Source organism: Fragaria vesca, linkage group LG1 (assembly GCF_000184155.1).
Source record: "Fragaria vesca subsp. vesca linkage group LG1, FraVesHawaii_1.0, whole genome shotgun sequence".
Lineage (NCBI taxonomy): Eukaryota > Viridiplantae > Streptophyta > Magnoliopsida > Rosales > Rosaceae > Fragaria > Fragaria vesca.
This window is the reverse complement of record NC_020491.1, coordinates 453,073-474,100: the sequence shown is the minus strand read 5'-3', so window position 1 is coordinate 474,100 and position 21,028 is coordinate 453,073. Positions and strand designations below refer to the sequence as shown.

The following is a 21,028-nucleotide window of genomic DNA, read 5'->3' as shown; positions in this document are numbered from 1 at the left end:
CTTTTGTTCTTAAAATAAAACCTCCAGCTGCAACTTTACTTCTAATGGAACCATCAAAATATGAGGGAAAGTTGTTCGTTCCAAAATCTATAGCCCATAGAAACCATTTTCCAATCTTATTTTATTGCATTTATTACTCATAATATATTATTTTATTATTTTAATTAACAACTTTTTGGATGATTTTTCTTGTGTTACCAAACATTGGAACAGAAAATCGTTGGGAAATTTTATTTTTCTTCTCTTTCCCTTCCCTTGGGAAAGAAAATAGAACTATTTTTCTTTCCGCGTATCAAATGAGGCCTAACAATTATAATAGGATGATAATGTAAAAAATATTTATTAGCTGTGTCGCCGTTTGCAACGTGGTGACGTATCATTGGCTCACGTGCTGGAGCCTAATACGACGTCGTTTCGTGCTAGGTCAAATCAAAATCACCGCCGGGAAAACATTTCCCCAAAAGCGCAATATTTTGGCGCCAAATTTTTCTTCCGCTAAATAAAACTAGCCGATTCGGCGCCTTTTGTCTTTATGCATTTCTCTCTGAATTGACAATATGCAGCGCCAGAAATCAATCCTCTCCTTTTTCCGGAAACCCTCGCCGGAGAAGAGCAGCACCGCCGCCGCAGACGATGGCCGGCGAGCTGACCATTTCGCGGCGAAGCAGCAGGAGCAGAAGGCCGTAGGATCCAATCAGGCTCCGGATCTCAAAGTCCGAGGAACCGACACGCCGCCGGAGAAGGTGCCACGTCAGATTCTGACGGCGAATTCTGCGAGCCTGAGAGACTCTTCGCCTTTCTCTAGTATTATGCATAAGTTTATGAAGGTCGATGACTCACATAAGGCTTCTCAGAGCCACCGGTACTGTTCCTTATCTTATCCAGTAAAATTGATAGTGATTTTTACTTACTTATTCTGGTGAATCGCATAGAAATGCTTAGGGTTTTACCTACTGTTCAAGCTTAATAGTGACTCTGAAGCCTTGGGTATAGTAGTTGATAGTGTTATGTTTAGCTGTTTTGGAATTTTGGAAACAAATTTTAAATTCTGTTTTATGATTTTGTGTGTAGGAATGAACCAACTGGTGGTTCCGGTAATGATTGTGTAGTATCTGGTAAATTTAATGATGCGAATTCCGGTGAGAAACTTAAAAAAGGTTCTGTGATGCTTATCGAAAGTGATGATGACATTGCTGGACCAGAAACACCGGGGACACAGCGTCTAGTACCTCGTATGAAGCGGATTCAAGAGGAGATACCTAAGTTTGGGGATATATTTGGGAGTTCTGTGCCAAATTCTAGTAAAAGATTGAAAGTTCTTGAGGAGCCGATAGTCTTAGACAAGAGCCGTGGGGAGGCGTCTGAAATGGCTAGCAAGTTTGAGTGGCTTGATCCGTCCCGAATTAGAGATGCGAATCGCAGAAGGCCTGGTGATCCTCTCTATGACAGAACATCGCTTTATATACCGCCTGATGCTTTGAAGAAAATGTCCGCATCACAGAGACAATACTGGGATGTCAAGTGTCAGTATATGGATGTTGTGATTTTCTTTAAAGTGGTGAGTTAGAACTAGTTAAACATTTATACTTGAAGTGCATCATGTTTTGTCTGGGTCTGTAGCTCATTAAACACTGTGGCACCACAAATTCAGTTTGACAATTCACCTAAGCAATCCATTTGTAGAATGAGCAAATAGAGATGTTTTGTTTTCTCCATAAGACTGAGTAGATAACATTTGGCTTGCTAGTTGGTTCATATTCTGATCTATGTCAAGGGTTTTGGGATGATTTATTTTCACAACATATTTTTTCTGCTTGCCTTCTTTTAAAGAGAATGATGTAGAACAAAGTTGGTTTTTATTTTGCAGAACGTATTAGCTCAACCTTGTTGTTTACACTATATCACTGTGACCTAATATGATGACTTGTGGTCAAACACAGGGAAAGTTTTATGAGCTATATGAAATAGATGCTGAAATTGGCCACAAGGAGCTTGATTGGAAAATGACCTTGAGTGGTGTTGGGAAATGCCGCCAGGTGACTTGAATCACTGTTTGTTTTTATTTGTATACTTGTTCTTCCAACAAAGTATATGTTTATCAGTTGATTGGAATAATTTACATGTATTGATTTTCGCTGTGGTCAGGTTGGCATATCTGAAAGTGGGATTGACGATGCTGTTCAAAAATTGGTTGTCCGTGGGTATGTGATTGACTGGTCCTATTAACTTGATCAGCATCTGCATCCTTTGTAGTAGGATGAGTTTCTAGTTTAGTATGTTAATACATCATAATTGACTTGTTCTTTGTTACATCTGCTGTTAAGGTATAAAGTTGGACGGATAGAGCAGCTGGAAACTTCTGAGCAAGCAAAAGCCAGAGGTGCCAAAGCTGTAAGTTGACAATGCAAACTTATTTTTCTTATTTCTTTATCTGGGTCTGTAAAAAGTAGAATAACTTATTAAAGCCTCTGTCATTCAGTGATTATTTAGTAACTATGAGTTGAATGTCTGAATTTTGAATCTCTGATTACAGGTAATTCCAAGAAAATTGGTTCAGGTTGTCACACCATCAACCACAACTGATGGAAATATTGGACCTGATGCTGTTCATCTTCTTGCAATAAAAGAGGTTTGTGATGTACGGAATTTTTCAACTATCTTGAGTGTAGTTGCATATTTAGTTTTCTGCCACTTGCTATGTCTACCATGTTTTTCATATTTTGATTGTGGTATTTGTAAGCTCAGTCTGATCCCAGTGGTACTAAATGTATACGTCCTAAAGTCACTGAATACAATCGATATTCAACTCAGAGAGGTTAAGAGAAAGCACCAGAGCAGGCTCTTATTCTGCTTTGAATGTATTTATTTACTGTTTCTCAGTATTAATATTATTCATCTTCATTGTATCTGCCTTCTCTGATTAGTTTGTCATGCTTCCTGACATGCTTATCTTTCGACTACCAGAAATATGTTTTCACTTTTCAAAATTACTGTACTCACAATTCTCTTCTGTTTTAGGGGAACTCTGGGGTTGATAATGGTTCAGTTGTATATGGGTTTGCTTTTGTTGATTGTTCTGCTTTAAAGTTCTGGATTGGTGCTATCAGTGATGATGCTTCCTGTGCTGCTTTGGGGGCTCTATTGATGCAAGTATGCTCTTTCTTCTTCATCTCTTGTTATTCTTGAAGGCTTGAGAACTTGTATTCTAATTTCTTCATGGGATGCTAGGTGTCACCTAAAGAAGTTATATATGAGAATAGAGGTAAGACAATTTTTCTTTTCTGCACGTCCTCTTGTTTTGCAAGTTCCACCTTGAAGTTTTTTGAAATATATCATATCTTGAAACTTCAATATTCAACTCCGTTCAGGGCTGTCAAAAGAAGCTCAAAAGGCACTCAAAAAGTACTCAACAGGTTTGAAGACATCTTTTCCTTTTTCCTAATTGAAAGTGTGATAGATAGATACAGAGAGAGGTGACTGATTATTTTTGTTTATCTTGCAGGTTCTGCACTGCAATTGACTCCAGTGCAGCCGGTCAATGATTTTGTGGATGCTTCTGAAGTTAGTAAACTGATTCAGTTGAAAGGATACTTCAAAGGGTCTTCTAATTCATGGAATCATGGACTTGATGGTGTACACCATGACATCACTTTACCTGCTCTTGGTACACTTATTGACCATCTATCCAGGTTGATGGTAAGCTCACTTGCATGTCTCCTGTAAAATGGATACTAATTTATAGCATTTATGTATAACTGACACATTTTATTTCCCATTCAGTTAGATGATGTTCTACGCAATGGAGATATATTACCTTACCAAGTTTATAGTGGTTGCCTCAAAATGGATGGACAGACACTGATAAATCTTGAGATTTTCAGTAATACTGCTGATGGTGGTCCATCAGGCAAGTGTTCCCTTTCTTTGGGTTTGACCAGAATACTCAGGTTTGTCAGGTTTATTGTGCTAATTTCTATCATGGTTTCAGGTACGCTGTATGCATTTCTCGATAACTGTGTGACAGCATCTGGTAAGCGGCTTCTGAGGAAGTGGATCTGCCATCCCTTGAAATCTGTTGAAGCCATTAATAACCGGCTTAATGTGGTTGAAGATCTACTGGGTCATCCAGAAATGGTACCACTTATTGCTCAGTATCTCCGCAAGCTTCCAGACTTAGAGAGGTTGTTTGGACGGGTCAGGGCAAGTGTCCAGTCGTCAGCTTCCCTCCTATTGCCATTATTTGGCAAGAAAGTACTAAAACAGAGAGTAAGTATTCTCTACTTTATTATGAATTTTTTATTGAAAACTTGAAGGAACCTGGCAAATGTTTATCACCGTTCAGAATTCTCTTGATTGCATTGCTTAGTTATATCTTTTCTATCATTTTCTATGCATACAAGGGATAGTGTTCAGAGTCTAGGCTCATTGAAGATTGTCGCAACACTAGGAGAGTATATTGACACCTCTAGCTGACATGAATTAGCAGCAATATATAAGAATTCTATTAATATGAACAAATTTATAATACTTTGTGTGTGACAGGTGAAAGTGTTCGGGACTCTTGTGAAAGGCCTCAGATTTGGACTGGATTTGTTAAAGGTGTTACAAAATGAAGGGCATATGATTGAGCTATTATTAAAACTATTTAAAGTTCCAAGTCTAAGTGGCAGTGATGGGCTTGATCTATATCTTAAGCAATTTGAAGCAGCTGTAGATAGTGATTTCCCAAATTACCAGGTACTTCTTTTTCCGTTCAGTAGTCGTCGTCTCATATGGTGTTCACAATAAGTTTCCATCTTTGGTGTTAATAGTTGATCATAGTAGCTGCTTTTGGTAACTTGAACATATTGCTATGGGCCTATGGCTTGTCATGTTTTGTACTGTATTTTCTGTCTTGAAGTCTCATTTTCTCATCTCATATTTCTATCATTGGATTATTGAAAAGCTTAGGAGTAGACTTCAGACTTTCTTCATATCTTCTTACAAATAAAAGCTGTGGGTATTTCTAGCGATGAGGAATGAAGGTCTACTGTTTGTTTGGACAGGAGCCTTTCTAGCTCTAGCTCACCCATACTTTAGACAACAAAGTTTATCAGTATTTTCATGTACTGCATGGTACACAAATTATGATTTTATTTTCATGAGATGAACCTATATGCAGACAACTGACATTGAATTTGGTGCCAGGATCATGGTGCAACTGATTCAGATGCCGAAACACTCTCAATTCTAGTCGAGCTATTTATGGAGAAAGCAACTGAGTGGACTGATGTCATACATGGCATCAACTGTATTGATGTACTGAGATCTTTTGCAGTTACTTCAAGTTTCCCAGGTGGAGCCATGTCCAGACCTGTTCTTTTGCCTCAATCTCAAACAACCTTGAATGGAGAAAATGGATGTCCTACACTCAATATTAAAGGGCTGTGGCATCCATTTGCTCTTGGTGAAAATGGTGGACTGCCTGTACCAAATGACGTAGTTCTAGGTGAAAATACTGATGGATATCATCCACGCACTTTACTATTAACTGGACCGAACATGGGTGGGAAATCAACTCTTCTTCGTTCCACATGTCTGGCTGTAATACTTGCCCAGGTTATTCTTTTTCTCTGAGCAATTTCCTTTCTAAAACCAGATACTGAGTTGGCAAAACACTTACAGATTTTGGAGCAATAGAGATTTTGACATCTTGTTATTTGATTCATTGATGGCTTGCAGCTGGGCTGTTACGTGCCCTGTGAGATATGTGTTCTCTCACTTGTGGACATCATCTTTACACGGCTTGGTGCCACTGATCGTATCATGACTGGCGAGAGTAAGTCCTAGCAAACTAATATGTTCATTTCTTTTGTTTTGTGTTCTTTCTGATCATTGTCACCTGTGGGGAAAACCAAAAAAAAAAAGAGACAATGGGTTCTCTTCTTTTTGTCAGTGCAACTATTGACAAGCTCTGATTTGAAATGAAAATAAAGCAAATAGGGAGCTAGGATATGCATTGTAATGAATTCAACACTGGAACAGGTGTGGTGAGGGTTGATGATAAACTAATGGCAGTCTGGGAGTCTTGGTGACTAAGGGCTTGTAGTTGGGTTTCAGGACCGGTGGTCTTTGTAGTCCTGGTGGTGGTGCTAGGCTTCCTAGTCTTCCCCAAATTAAGTTTTGTTGGTTTTTTTTTAAGTAATTTAATTTCGAAATTATTGGAAAGCTTATAGTCCGTCCAATCTCTGCTTCATAGAGTTCTTTTACTTTGGTTCTCTGCACTGGTTAAGAGTTGTTGAATGTTGAGTCTGGTTGTATTTAGCAACTCACAGTAGTAAATTAACATTCAAATGCAGGATCCGGTAGTCATATCAGTTTGAATATTAAACTTTTCATATTTTCAGTTGCAAAATTTGATGATTGGTGTTCATTTTCTTTTATTCTCAGGTACCTTCTTTGTGGAATGCACAGAGACGGCATCAGTTCTTCAGCATGCAACTCCAGATTCTTTGGTTATTCTTGATGAATTGGGTCGTGGAACAAGCACTTTTGATGGATATGCCATTGCATATGCTGTGAGACATCCTTTACTACTCATCATACATTCAATATCAAATTACCAATAATCAAACTCATCCCTCATTCAGATATATATAATTTACCATTTCTAAATATCTGCTTGGGAGGGACTTCATTGATACATAAATACTTGAATTCATTCACCTCTACTGTACCTGTGCACTGATTCAAAAACTGAAGCATTTATAGTCTAAGAAAGTAAACCAGTTGAGACTTGAGAATATTAGTTCATTTTGTAATCAGTTGTAGCTGCGGCTGAGAAATAAGTATGCTACACATACCACCATCCACATGCATGAAGAAACTTGTGAGGCATATGAAGTAGCAAGATAGACTTAAAATACCTGTTGTTCCTTTGAGTTTTCTATGAATTTGTATTCTACTGATAACTTGCACTGCATTTGTATCAATTTTCTACTAATCTGTTTGTGAACGGTTTTATCCATTACTTATATCATTATGCTAATGTTATGCCATGTTCCATGTTTAATAGATTCATCTGTTTATACTTGTTCAGGTATTTCGCCATCTTGTTGAAAAGATTAACTGCAGATTGTTATTCGCCACACACTATCACCCGCTTACGAGAGAATTTGCGTCTCATCCACACGTTTCATTACAACACATGGCATGTGCATTTAGGTCAAAATCTGTATCCCCTTTAAAAAGAGACCAAGAGCTGGTATTTCTCTATCGCCTTACCTCAGGGGCATGCCCAGAGAGTTATGGATTGCAAGTAGCAATGATGGCTGGGATCCCTGAGAAGGTGGTTGAAGCTGCTTCGAAGGCTGGCCAAGTAATGAAGAAATCCGTTGGAGAAAGCTTCAAGTCTAGTGAACAGAGATCAGAGTTCTCAACTCTCCATGAGGAATGGCTGAAGACACTGCTAACAGTTTCACAAGCCGGTAACTATAACGACGAAGATTCATTGGATGTATTGTTTTGCTTGCAGCAAGAACTAAAGTGCTCATATAGATCAGCTAACTGACAGTAGGCGCCAGAATCAATAGCTAGCAGCGTAAGGATCTCTCGTTTTGATGACTTAGCACGCAAGTTAGGCTAGTGAAGGGGGTTTTGAACTTGTCACTCCATTTACCATATGTAGAGAAACCCTTTGTCTTTGGTGCATGATTTCGTGTGAGATACATTGCGATTCTGCAGGGTCTGCAGGGTTTGACTTAGAATTGGTGCTGAAATGCACTAAATGAGGAGAAAATAGAGGTAGAACCTATCAAACCTGTATTCTTAACCATCCAAATTAACCAGTAATATCTAATCAGAAATTTAACTGACCTCACGTTTGCTAAAGACCAGAAACTATAACCGTTTTTTGAACTTGTTCAACGGTTTCCTTTTCCTCTTCCTCCTATGGAGAACCATGAAAGCAATGGCAAGACCAAGCAAGCCACCAAACTCAAAAGGAAAGAGCTCGGACTCTCTTGCATGCTCAACACCGAAGTCGGCACCGTCCTTGCCGTCATCCGCCGCCCCAGTGACTCCAACTCTCACGTCTTCGGCGCCGCCCCGGAAGACAACGTCGACCCTTCTCTTCTCCAATCCCTCAAGTCACTTCGAGCCTTGATCTTCAACCCTCAACAAGAATGGCGCACAATAGACCCTACCATCTACATCTCTCCCTTCCTCGACGTCATCCAGAGCGACTTCGTCCACGCCGCCGCCACCAGAGTCGCCCTCTCTGCCACCTTGAAGATTCTCAAGCTCGGAGTCTTCGACGAGAAGACCCCTGGAGCCAAGGACGCCATCAACACCGTTGTCAATGCCATCACCACGTGTAGGCTTGAGAAGACTGATCCGGTGTCGGAGGACGCCGTGATGATGCACATTCTGCAGCTCCTCACCGGAGTTATGAACCACAGGGCGGCAGTGTTGTTGTCTGACCAAGCTGTGTGCACCATTGTCAACACTTGTTTCCAAGTCGTGCAACAATCCACGTCACGAGGGGACTTGCTTCAACGTACTGCTAAGTACACCATGCATGATTTGATCCACATTATCTTTTCACGGTTGCCGGAAGTTGACATCCACGATGAGGGGTCGGAGACTGATACTGAAGACGTCGACGACGGTGGTTTGGATTTCGGGTATGGAATGAGGTGTGCGGTTGATATATTTCATTTATTGTGTTCTTTGCTCAATGTGGTTGAAGTGGTCGAGACAGATGGGTCTACGGTTCAAACTGCTGATGAAGATGTGCAGCTTTTTGCTTTGGTTTTGATCAACACCGCGATCGAGTTGAGTGGAGATGGGATTGGGACACATTCGAAGCTTTTGAGGATGATGAAAGATGATCTGTTTCACCATTTGGTGCACTATGGGACTTGTTCAAGCCCGGTTGTGTTTTCCATGATTTGCAGTACGGTTTTGAATATGTATCATTTTCTTCGCAGGTTAATTTTGACATGAAATGCTTGAGTTTGAGTTTCTTTCCAAACTATAACTTGAACCATGATCACTTTTGGCGTTTTTTTTGCAGGCACATTCGTCTCCAGTTAGAATCGTTCTTCACATTTGAGATTTTTAGAGTTGCATCAGCTCCAGGAGCAACAACCCAACTACAAGAAGTTGCACTGGAAGGAATTATAAACTTCTGCAGGCAGGCAACATTCGTAGTCGAAGTTTATGTGAACTATGACTGTGATCCCCTATGCTATAATGTGTTCGAGGAGATTGGGAAGTTGCTTTGCAGGCAGTGTTTTCCGGTGGGTGCCCCTTTGTCAAGTTTACAGATACAAGCCTTTGAAGGGTTAGTAATCATGATCCACAACATTGCTGATAGTATTGATAAAGAAAATGATACAAGCCCTTCAGGGCCATATCCTGTTGAAGTTACTGAGTATACTCCATTTTGGGAAGATCAGGTTAAAGAGTATTTGGAAACTTGGGTGGAATTTGTAAGACTCAGGAAAGCACAGAAGAAGAAAATAATGATTGCTGGACACCATTATAATCGAGATGAAAAGAAGGGAATGGAGTACTTAAGACTTACCAAATTAGTCTCTGATCCTCCGGATCCGAAGTCTGTGGCTTACTTCTTCCGGTACACTCCTGGTCTAGACAAGATGTTGATAGGGGATTATCTTGGTGATCCTGATGAGTTTCACATTCAAGTTCTAAGAGAATATACAGAAACGTTTGGATTTGCAGGCATGAATCTTGACAGTGGTCTCCGGACTTATCTTGAGACTTTCAGGTTACCTGGAGAGTCCCAGAAGATTGAGCGGATTCTTGAGGTATTTTCAAAGAATTTTTATGAACAACAACCTACAGATATTTTTGCAAACAAGGATACGGTGATGATTCTTTGCTACTCTCTCATTATGCTCAATACTGATCAACACAATCCACAAGTGAAGAAGAAAATGACAGAAGACGAGTTCATCAGGAACAATAGAGCAATCAATGGAGGAAAGGATCTTCCTAGAGATTATCTATCTGACCTTTTCCATTCCATCTCAAATACTGCAATTGCCGTGTTTGGACAGTCTGGTCTTCAGCTAGAAATGAACCCAAACAGATGGATAGAGTTGATGAACCGAACAATAACTGTGCAACCTTTCTTTGTATGTGAATTTGATCGCCGTCTAGGCAGAGATATGTTTGCTTGCATTGCTGGTCCATCAGTGGCTGCTCTTTCTGCAGTGTTTGAGCATGCTGAAGAAGAAGAATTGCTCCATGAATGCATTGAAGGTTTGTTCTCGGTGGCGAGGATAGCTCAGTATGGACTAGAAGACACTCTTGATCAAATTCTCGCCACATTCTCCAAATTCACTACATTGTTGAATCCATATGCCTCTGCAGAAGAAACCCTCTTTGCTTTTAGCAAAGATTTGAAGCCAAGAATGGCTACACTTGCTGTTTTCACCATTGCAAACAATTTTGGAGAGTCAATTAGAGGGGGCTGGAGGAACATTGTTGACTGCTTGTTAAAACTTAAGAGGCTAAAGCTGCTTCCACAGTCTGCCATTGAATTTGATGCTGCTGCTTCCACCTCATCAGAAAACTTAACATCTGAATCCGGTGTAATCTTCCCAGCTCAAGATGCCAAGTTTGGAGGCCGCCAGCCATCTGGCATGATTAATCGGTTCTCACATTTTATGTCACTAGAGAGTGCAGAAGATGCTGTATCCCTTGGCATTAGTGAATTTGAACAAAATCTCAAGGTTATCAAACAATGCCGAATTGGGAACATCTTCAGCAATAGTTCAAAATTTCCTGAGGATGCTTTGCTCAATCTCGGGCGGTCTTTGATATATGCAGCTGCTGGGAAAGGACAGAAGTTTAGTACAGCAGTTGAAGAAGAAGAAACTGTTGGTTTCTGCTGGGATGTAATAGTTGCAATCACTTCGGCCAACAGTCAGAGGTTCCATACATTTTGGCCTAGTTTTCATGATTATCTGATTGTGGTTGCTCAGTTTCCCATGTTCTCCCCTATTCCATTCGCTGAAAAGGCCATTGCAGGCCTCTTCAAAATATGTTTCAAGATCCTTGGGACATTCCAACCTGAAAAAATCCCGGAGGAGCTCATTTTCAAGTCGATAAATCTAATGTGGAAGCTGGAGAAAGAGATTTTAGACAGTTGCTGTGACTTCATAACTCAATCACTAAACAAGATTCTGACTGAGTACCCTGCCAATCTGCAAACCCAACTTGGTTGGAAGTCAGTTCTCCACTTGTTACAAGTCTCTGGGAGACACACTGAAACCTATGAACTAGGAGTTGAGACACTTGTCCGATTCATGTCTGATGGAACTCATGTTTCGCGGATAAATTACGCTTACTGCATTGATTGTGCCTTTAGTTTTATTGCACTTAAGAACAGTCCATTGGAGAAGAACATAAAGATACTGGACCTGTTAGCAGAGTCTGTAAACTTGTTGGTCGAATGGTATAGAAACTACTACTCAGATCCTGCGAACAGCTACAGCGCCCACAGCAACTCCTCTTTAGACGAGGCAAGAGGTATAGGCTCTTCTTGCAGCTTTGCCATGAATTTGTTTGTCAAACTAGGTGAAGTACTTAGAAAGTCCAGCTTAGCTCGGCGAGAAGAGATGAGAAACCATGCAGTTCTATCTCTTAAAAAGAGTTTCAGAATTGCTGAGGCATTGGACTTCACTCCAGTCAATTGCATAAACTGTTTCAACCTTGTTGTTTTCGCAATGGTTGATGATCTGCATGAAAAGATGTTGGAGTACTCGCGTAGGGAACATGCAGAGAGGGAGATGAGAAGCATGGAAGCGACATTAAAGATCGCACTGAAGCTCTTGACAGAAGTGTACTTGCAATTCTTGATACAGATATCACAGAGCCCGGGGTTTCGAACATTTTGGTTAGGAGTGTTGAGAAGAATGGACACTTGTATGAAGGCTGACTTAGGTGGATATGGTGAATCAACAGTACTGCAAGAACTAGTCCCAGATTTATTGAGACAGATGATTACAATGATGAAGGAAAGAGAGATTCTAGTGCAAAAGGAAGATGATGACCTTTGGGAGATAACACATATTCAGATACAGTGGATAGCTCCTGCAATCAAGGATGAGCTTTTTCCAGAAGAAAACTTATGAGGCAGTCCTCATGAGTTGCACATCTATAGCTCTAGAAATGAAACTAGGAGATAATTTTGATCTTGTTACTTTTCATTTTCTTCTGTTTTCATAAGTTTCCCGCATACGATTTTGGTTTGCCATTAGAAGATCTTGTATCTTATTCTGTAAGGTAAAGCATAATTATGCTGCTCTATTTCATGCTCCTAGCTCAATATGGAACTCAGACTCCAGACAAAGGGACTTTTGCCGTCTATATCCACTGCCAATAGAAAACACTTAAAATAAAAAATAAATAAATAAATAAAAAAAACATTTTCGTCTACAGATCTTCCGAATATCCATTTGAACTATACTGAAAAACAGCCTTTGCCTTTCAAATACTTCCTTAATTATCTTTCTTATGCCGAAAAAAAGTAGACAAAATAAGGGCTCTGTTCTAGTCGAATTTCAGATTTAGAGGATAGAGGAGCTGTTAGGAATTGCTCCTTAGCATTATCAATATTTACGCATATAATAGGGGAATGGAGTGCAAATAAATTACAGATGAAAATGTTGCATGTTAATACACCAGCTTCCATCCTTACCAAATTACATGTATCAGAGCAGATAAAACTTCCAAGAATTGCAATGTGTAATCGCAGATTCTTTCTCTTGAATACAGTGCGGACAGGTTCCACTCCGAAAAAGTTGAAAAGTTATAAATAGTTCCACTCAGATAGTCAGATGCCGATCCTAAGACAAGAAATGAGGAGAATTCACAATGTATGCCCGCAAATCCTTTTCTTCACAGAGCAGCCAGTTCCACTCCGAAACAGTAGAAAATTTTCCAAGGATGGTTCCACTCAGATGCCAGTCCTGATACAAGAAATTAAGACAGAAATAGTTCATCACAAACAATGAAGCTGCCTCTTAAAATTATAAAAACATATCTAACCATGAGGACTTGACGAGTATAAAACAACTTTGCAAAGAAATGATACAAAAGAAGTCAAAACCATCCCACAAATAAGAACAGCAAAGAAGTGCAGCAAAGAATATGGTACTGGCGAGCAAAGATCAAGTCCCCAGGGGTGAGGTATCTTGCTATGGCAGACAAACTTGAGCCCCTAAGCTAAAGTTTTTCTCCTCTGGCAGGGATGTAAAAAAGATATATAATGATGATAACCAAATTCAAGGATGGTCAGAGTCAAGACTCAAAACTTTGTAAGTTCTTGAACAAAACTGGATATTCTCCAATTATCTATAAGGTCAGTAAGTTCTACATTCTATTGTTTAGAGCCTAATGCCTTACCTCTACGATTGTCCCGACCTTATTACCCAATTGTACTTGTATCCAATTCTGTTCTGCATTTAGTATTCAAATGCCAGTGGCCTCTACAAAGTTCTACTCACATAACCATGCATGTCATGGTTTGTACTTTGTAGGACTTTTGGTTCTCAAAGGGAGAGACAGAGATCTGAACAACACTAAGACCATAAAGTAAATCAAATGTGTTCCAAAAACATAGCAACCCAACCAATAGTGAAATACCATAAACTTATATTCACCTAAGTTAACAAATGAAAGTCAGTATTCCTAGCAATGGACAAACAACTGCAATAGTTTGTTTTTAGCAAGCAATTCAACAGTACGCAATTAAGAGAAACAAAGTTTATGGCAAAGCAGCTTAACATGCTGACTAAGAGCAAGCAAAGACATACTTAACACATCCCACCTCCATCATTCGGTAAGATCTTCAGCAGAAGTATCCGAGTCTTCATCATCATCATCATCACCCGCCTCCTGAATCTTTGCAATCTCCGCCTGCGCCCTCTCAAGAATCTGCTTCTTCTGCACCTCCATTTCCTTATTAAACTCCCTCCTCATCTTCTCCAACTCCATCATCTGCTGCCTCTTTCTACTCTCAAGATTCTCATAAATCTCCCCAAACTTCTGAATAGACTCCGCCAACACTCTGTACGAAGACCCTCCCTGTCTCGGAAGAGCAAACCCAAACCCGTTCTGACCACTCACATTCTCATTCTCATTCTCATCATCATCCTCCGACTCCCCCGGACTATCCATCATCTCATCAAACCCATTCGACTTCTCCAAATACACCCTCGTGTTCATAAACACATACTCCCCATTATCCACCCCACAAGCCAACCCACATTCCTGCCTCATCGAATTCACCATCAGCATTTCCATCTTCTTATAGTACCCCCAATTGCTTGAACCCCCTCCTTCCTCCATTTTCGCCTTCTCCTTCTTATACTTCCTCTTCAGCATATCCAGCATTCTCCTACATTGCTTCTCACTCCTCTCCATCTTACACCCCTCGGATACCTTCGCCGCCACGTCACCCCAATCCTCCGACCGCAAGCTCTTCCTCCCAAGCTGCAGAAACCTGTCCCCCCAAACCTCCAGCAGCACAAACACCGCGTGCTCCGTCCACTCCTCCTGACCCGACCCGACCCGACCCGGCATTTTGACCCGGGGCGCGAACTCGTAACCCGAACCCGGATCCAAATTCTTCAGCTTCCTCTTCTTCGGGTGCCATTCCCAGCCGTTCTCGGCGTCGAAGCCGCGGTTCGGGTGGTGCTGGTGGTACTGCTCCGCCACGACGACGACGTCGTCTTGTTTGCCGTAGCTCTCCTCGTCCAAATCGTCTTCGATAGCGTCGTCGTCGTCTTCCGGCGAGTACCGATTGGGCGGCGGTGGCCGGGAATACGGGGTGTTACGGATGTGGGGGTTTCGCCGGTTCGAGGAGCTATGGTGGTTTAACGAGTAGGGTTTCGGGTGGTACCTTTGGTCGTCTTCCATGTCGTCCATTTCAGCCGGAAAGGTCGAGACTTTCAGAACCCTAATTTGGAAATTTGGGGAATTGGGTTGTGATTTCGGGTAATTTGAACCCGGAATTTGAGATTGGAAGGGAAATGAGATTCTGAAGCTGGAGGAAACCCTAACTTTGGTTTATTTATGAAAAGTGTCCCCTTTTTGGGAGTTTCGAATTTGAATGTTAGCCCCGCTAGTTAGGGTGTATTGTAATTTGACCCCTTTGTGTCCAAACACTTGATTTTTTCTTAATTATAGTAAATGATGGTCACGTGAGCTACCACTCCCGGGCCGGAAGCAATTTTAGGTATATGACCTCTCTCTAAGGGATGTTTTTCACAAGCTGGAGTTCGAACCAAGTACTTCATATTACTAGGAGAATTCTTGCAGCGTCCGCCCCACTTATAGCCTAGTTAGTATGCTTCCATTAGATCAAACTCATTAGGTCTGTAATTATTATTATTTTGAAGACACACGTGATAATTTATTCTTACTAAAGACTCATTTATGGTGAGTTGTTATTAAAATTACAATCCCATTTTCACTCTCCGCAGTTGATCTATACTTTTCCGAGTGATACTGACTAGATAGCTAGCACATACATAGCTCAAGATAAAGATATCTAGGATTCATCCAATTTAGGTTAGAAGTTAAACGATTCAAACTGAAACCAATCAATCAATCTGACTATGTAATTGGGTTTTTGTTTATTGGTTTCTTTTTCATACTAGCTAATTATCAGAACTAGAACTATATCACAGTGAGTGCACAAAAATACTGTGTATATACGAACACTGTTTCTAAAATAAAACAAATTATATATGAATCCGGTTCCATTCGTTTTCCTATACTAAGCATTCAAGATTCTGGTGCAAACAATTATAACAATGAACCAAATGTGTTCACATATCTTAGCATCAAAACCATCGGTTCAGTACTTCAGCTGAATCAAAGGGATCGACGTCAAACGCGGCCACAAGCCATGCTACAAAAACTCAGAGAAGTTCTAACACAGCTTTCCCATCGGGGAAAGGAATCTAAACAAAATGTAGCCAAAGTGAGGAATAATAAGGTAGCTAGGAACTGAAGTGATGGAGAAGACGATAGTATCACGTACATTTCATATATTCGATATCGATATAGCTAGCTATGTCGTAGATAGAGTGTTCCTATCTATCAATCGAGCTAGCTAGGATGTGTAATTGTGTATGTAGTACGTCTAAGCATCGTGGAACATGCATTCCAATGCTGTTGTATGTTAATCGAGATTATCGTGTGCACTGCTTATATACGTACGCACTTGTAACTTCAATGGTATTCAACTAGCTAGGTAGCTAGCCGCGAAGCAACATACATTGCAGACTCTTTCTAGCTCCATTGCTTGGATCACAATTGCGTGTTAGGCAAGTGAATGATTAGACGATATGGTTTATTTGTTCATTCTTGTATAGGCTCACTTAAGTGTGAGCGTTCTGGTGTGTTTTAATTAATTTGCTTTAGCTTGAATAGGTTGTCCGGGACTTTCTTTCTTACCGCCGGTCTTTCTCATGTAAGCTTTGCGAGTTGTGGCCTTTGATTGTTGATGAAACGATAAACAATTAAATTTTCTAAAAAAAAATTTTAAAAAAAATCGACGACTCTTTCATTATGTATTCATATAAGAAAATACTCATGATCTAAAAACGTACACACCAGTATTATAGAAAAAAGAAAAGAAAAGAAACATAGGTTTTTTGGGCTTGGCAGGTTTCAAACTCAGGTCAGTAGGGTTATTAAATGGTCAGATGTTCACTACACATTACAGCTCAAACAACATACAATACCATACCATACGTACGTTTTAATATATATTACAGGCCAAATACAACGAATTAGTGGATCAGAGTGAGATTTATTGGGAAGTTATTCCCCAAGATATGGAGACAATTGCAACTTCTTTTACTTTTTATTTTTACTCTTTAGTTAAATTTCTTTTTACTAGCCTTTTATCCATACATTTTCACGGCCAGATCCCAATCACCTAAAAGGAAAGTTGAACGGTTAAATTCGGTTTACTGGATTATACAGTTATACATCTCACAACCTAAGTAGTTTCTTAATTATCTTTGTTTTGTTTTTTTATTTTTATTTTTATTGTTTACTATAATGATCGACCCTTAGTTTTAAGGGCATTTATAACAGTTTATAATTTGGTGAATTTCCAAAGTACAGATTATAGTAGAGATATGTGAATTTTCCATTATTAAATTGTTGATATTATCGAAAGCAATAGCTAGCAATCTTGTGATTTGAATTGATCTTTGGACAATATTGTGAGGTGGATCCATGCATTTCTTGAGTAGGTTAGGAATAGGATACGGTAAAAATGATTAAGATAAATAAGAGGGAAATACGGGTCTTTAACTTTTGATGTTGTATGTCACTCCTTTAGCAGCCGAAGTATGTAAAATATGAGATATGGTCTTCCATTCCTATCTAGGTCGAGTTAAGCTAGCTAGGCCATCAGAGAGTATCGCTCCTTCCTCATTTCCATTAACGTACACTCTCGAGAGTGGAATATGTTACTCTTCTATGAATTATCATATCTTTCAATCACTACACTTTCGATCAAGTTAATTTCTTTCAATATCTCAAAACTATAGAGTTTATAACTATTAAATAAAAAGTTAGTCGCTATTATATGAGCTAGCTAGCTAGCATTGACGACTCTTTGAATATATATGTAAAAGAATGCAACAAAATATCATATGAGCTAGCATTGAAGACTCTTTGAATATGTAGAAGAATGCAACAAAATACTCATGATCGATCTTACAACACACAAAACAACATGTAGATTTTAAATCACATCATGGATATGGATATTTCGTTTGCGACATGAAAACAAACACTTTCCTGCTTTAGTAATTGAAAGTATGCAAAAGATAAAGGTGAGAATTTGGGAAGTTGTTCCCGAAATGTATGAATCGTGAGGTTAATTAGTTTCTTGTTATATCTCAAAAATGTAAGATGTACCTTTCATGTTATATCTCAAAAATCCTTACAACAAAAGAGAGTTTATAACTATCTAATAAAAAATTTGTCACTGTTATATGACCTAGTTTAAATAACCTTGGGGACTCTTTGAAATATGTAAAAGAATGCAACAAAATACTCATGATCTTTTACAACAAAAAAAGAAAGGTAACTCACATCATGGACATGGATATATATATATGAGAACAAACACTTTGCTCGATCTAGTAATTGAAAGTAGAAACACACCCTGTCGGTGTGGATAAAGGTGAGAATTTTTGGGAAGTTATTCCTCAAAATGTGGAGCGAATTGCAATTTCTTTTACGATTTATTTTGACTTTTTTTGTTAAATCTTTTTTTTTTCCGATGTGAATTTTCCATTTGTAGTAAAATTAAATTCTTGACATTATCGAAAGCAATAGCAATCTTGTTATTTGAGGACTAGGTCTTTCGTGAATTCTGTTAGGTAGATCCATGAAGTAGGTTAGGAGTAGGATATGGTAAAAACGATTAAGATAAGTAAGAGGGAAATACGGGTCCTTTGACTCTTGATCTTGTCTGCAGAGAAATAGTCCCAAGCAGCTAAAATATGAGATATGCACCTCCATTCTTATCCACGTCGAGTTAACCTAGCTAGGCCGTTAGAGAGCATCACTCCTCACTCACTCCCATTATTCCTATATATAAACACTCTCGGCAGTGGAATATTACTCCACTCTGAACTAACATCATCTCAGTCCGACCACTCTGAACACCATGGCTACCGATATGGCCACAACAAACCAGCCGAAGGTGAGCTTCGCAGAACCGAGACCCTTTAGCTCCCAACTCAAAGCTGATGTGATGGAAGCACTCTTTCCCGACGACCCCTTTCATGGCTTCGGGGAGTTGAACGCATGTGGGAAAATCAAGAGAGGTGTGCAGTACTTCGTTCCGATCTTTGGGTGGTTCCCTACGTATAATCTCAAAACATTCGTATCCGATCTCGTCGCCGGAATCACCATTACTAGTCTTGCTATCCCCCAAGGAATTAGCTATGCTGGACTCGCAGGCGTGCCACCCCTCGTTGGCCTGTGTAAGTCCATCGTCAAGAAAAAAAAAACCATTAATGAAACTGTTGAATACAAGTTAGATATATAAAACTGATTACTAATACTGGTTTTGGTTGTGCAGATACGAGCTTTGTTCCGCCTATGATTTATGCAGTTATGGGGGACTCCAAGTACCTTGCCGTGGGAAATGTGGCGTCGGCCAATTTACTTATCAAAGATATTCTCACTCAAGTAGTGGACTTTGATACAGAGTACACTAAGTTTGTTCATCTGGTTTTCACAACAACTTTTGTCACAGGCATCATGCAGCTAATAATGGGTTTTCTAAGGTACTTGCACATCAAATTAGTGCAGGCCTAGGGTTTCATTATTATGCAATCTAAACTGAAATATTTATTATGAACAATTTATATGTCAAAAGCTAGGTTGAAATAAGTTTTGTTAGATGTGTAAGAGAATTAATATATGGAAATTACCATCTTTCATTTTCATCTTATGTTTTCCAGTACTTGAATTAATAGATGAGTGCGTTGTTGTGCATGAATTTTGCAGATTGGGGATTTTAGTAGATTTCTTATCACATTCTACCATCACTGGTTTTATGGCTGGGAGTGCAACTATAGTTTGCTTGCAACAATTTAAGGGAATATTAGGGTTGAAGCGGTTTACAGGCAAAACCGACATCTTTTCTGTTGTGAAATGTATTATCGACATGAGAAAAGAGGTTCGTTTATTTGTTTTCAGAAATGAACTATCTGATATTTTGTTTCCTACCAAAACACATATATTAACCTAATTACTGACCAGTTTTGGCATTTTTTTCTTTTCCAGTGGTGTTGGGAGCCTGCGGTTCTTGGTGCCTGCTTCGTCGCTTTCCTTGAAATAACAAGAAAAATTGTAAGCGCTTTACTACACGAATATTAACATGATAATTAGTACCAAAACCCCGTATGTAGTTTATCAATCATATCTATACAAGCATAGTTTTCTTCTAATAATGATCATATGAATAATATGTAAAATTGCAGAAGGAGATAAACCCCAGGAAGCTATTTTTGGTACAAGCCGTCGGTCCACTGGTGGTGGTTCTAGTTGGCTGCTGTCTTGCTTATTTTTTCGAAATTGATAAGAAACATAATATAGCCATTGTAAGTGATTCTGCATGCTCTCTAATCTTAATTTCAGAGAGTTACATACATATTTCTGTAAGCATGAATATAAATTCAAGATAACTTCTGAAAAATTTTTTCTAAATCTTTGTTAGGTTGGAGAGTTGAAGAGAGGACTCAATCCTATTACCGCTCAACATTTGATCTTTGACATGAAATATTTTCCATATGCTTTCAAAGCTGGGACTGTTACTGGCATTATTGCCCTGGCTGTAAGATTTTAATGAATTTCAACCATATTTATATCAATAAATTAATATCCTTAATTTTGAAACTAACTTTGATTAATTACCATCCAGGAAGCAATAGCCATTGGAAGGAGCTTTGGCTTACAGCACAATGAAAATATTGATGGGAATAGGGAAATGGTAGCTTTGGGATTCATGAACACAATAGGATCTATGACTTCTTGTCACTTGTCTACGGGTACAAGCATTTTTAGCCGACGCTCTATCTTGGTTCCTTTTATAGTATGTTCCTTATATATTGATCTAGATATCATATCAATGTTGCAGGACCATTTTCAAAGACTGCGGTGAATTACAACGCGGGATGCAAGACGCAAATGGCGAATGCTGTCCAGTCAATGTGTATGCTGTTGGTGATTTTGGTCTTGGCTCCTATATTTGGTTACACCCCTACTGTTGCCCTATCTTCCATTATCATCTGCGCCATGATTCATATCATCGATTACAATAAAGCTACTGCACTGTGGAAGGTTGACAAGTTCGACTGTTTAATCTGCGTGTCTTGCTTCTTTGCTGTGGTCCTCCGAAGCATGCTTTTTGGTCTTGTTTTCTCAGTAAGTATTCTTCACCGCCTCCAAACTCTTCTCTCTCTCTCTC

General features: G+C 39.4%; 4 protein-coding genes across 4 annotated transcripts in view; 3 read left to right on the top strand and 1 right to left on the bottom strand.

Annotated features, from left to right (window-relative positions):
- The first annotated feature begins 557 nt into the window (after positions 1-557).
- On the top strand, positions 558-7,549 carry LOC101307930 (DNA mismatch repair protein MSH7-like). Its single transcript, XM_004288647.1, has 17 exons — positions 558-862; positions 1,072-1,558; positions 1,941-2,036; positions 2,146-2,201; positions 2,325-2,391; positions 2,534-2,629; positions 3,019-3,150; positions 3,229-3,262; positions 3,369-3,413; positions 3,503-3,696; positions 3,781-3,907; positions 3,989-4,266; positions 4,543-4,737; positions 5,188-5,598; positions 5,722-5,818; positions 6,430-6,557; positions 7,079-7,549. Exons 1-17 carry the CDS (start codon positions 558-560, stop codon positions 7,547-7,549), a joined length of 3,219 nt encoding a protein of 1,072 aa, XP_004288695.1.
- Positions 7,550-7,929: 380 nt separating this feature from the next.
- On the top strand, positions 7,930-12,146 carry LOC101307629 (ARF guanine-nucleotide exchange factor GNL2-like). Its single transcript, XM_004288646.1, has 2 exons — positions 7,930-8,969; positions 9,056-12,146. Exons 1-2 carry the CDS (start codon positions 7,930-7,932, stop codon positions 12,144-12,146), a joined length of 4,131 nt encoding a protein of 1,376 aa, XP_004288694.1.
- A 453-nt stretch (positions 12,147-12,599) lies between these two features.
- Positions 12,600-14,943, bottom strand: LOC101307340. The gene is made up of 2 exons (XM_004288645.1): positions 13,844-14,943; positions 12,600-12,983 (listed from the first exon to the last, which is right to left on the bottom strand). Exon 1 carries the CDS (start codon positions 14,941-14,943, stop codon positions 13,849-13,851), a length of 1,095 nt encoding a protein of 364 aa, XP_004288693.1. The 3' UTR covers positions 12,600-12,983; positions 13,844-13,848.
- Positions 14,944-18,718: 3,775 nt separating this feature from the next.
- LOC101307052 (probable sulfate transporter 3.5-like) overlaps positions 18,719-21,028 on the top strand; it is a 3,477-nt gene continuing 1,167 nt past the window's right edge. The window contains exons 1-8 of the mRNA XM_004288644.1: positions 18,719-19,037; positions 19,136-19,343; positions 19,567-19,738; positions 19,846-19,911; positions 20,043-20,162; positions 20,279-20,395; positions 20,483-20,609; positions 20,699-20,985. Coding sequence (XP_004288692.1) covers positions 18,719-19,037; positions 19,136-19,343; positions 19,567-19,738; positions 19,846-19,911; positions 20,043-20,162; positions 20,279-20,395; positions 20,483-20,609; positions 20,699-20,985 — 1,416 coding nt within the window. The remainder of the gene's footprint in view (positions 19,038-19,135; positions 19,344-19,566; positions 19,739-19,845; positions 19,912-20,042; positions 20,163-20,278; positions 20,396-20,482; positions 20,610-20,698; positions 20,986-21,028) is intronic.

Bases quoted from the DNA above. Each gene is read 5' to 3' on its own strand.
- LOC101307930 (XM_004288647.1), top strand. From the start codon at position 558: ATGCAGCGCCAGAAATCAATCCTCTCCTTTTTCCGGAAACCCTCGCCG. The intron at 863-1,071 runs GTACTGTTCCTT...TTTTGTGTGTAG, and splicing joins AAGGCTTCTCAGAGCCACCG to GAATGAACCAACTGGTGGTT. The intron at 2,630-3,018 runs GTTTGTGATGTA...CTTCTGTTTTAG, and splicing joins ATCTTCTTGCAATAAAAGAG to GGGAACTCTGGGGTTGATAA.
- LOC101307629 (XM_004288646.1), top strand. From the start codon at position 7,930: ATGGAGAACCATGAAAGCAATGGCAAGACCAAGCAAGCCACCAAACTC. The intron at 8,970-9,055 runs GTTAATTTTGAC...TTTTTTTTGCAG, and splicing joins ATGTATCATTTTCTTCGCAG to GCACATTCGTCTCCAGTTAG.
- LOC101307340 (XM_004288645.1), bottom strand. From the start codon at position 14,943: ATGGACGACATGGAAGACGACCAAAGGTACCACCCGAAACCCTACTCG.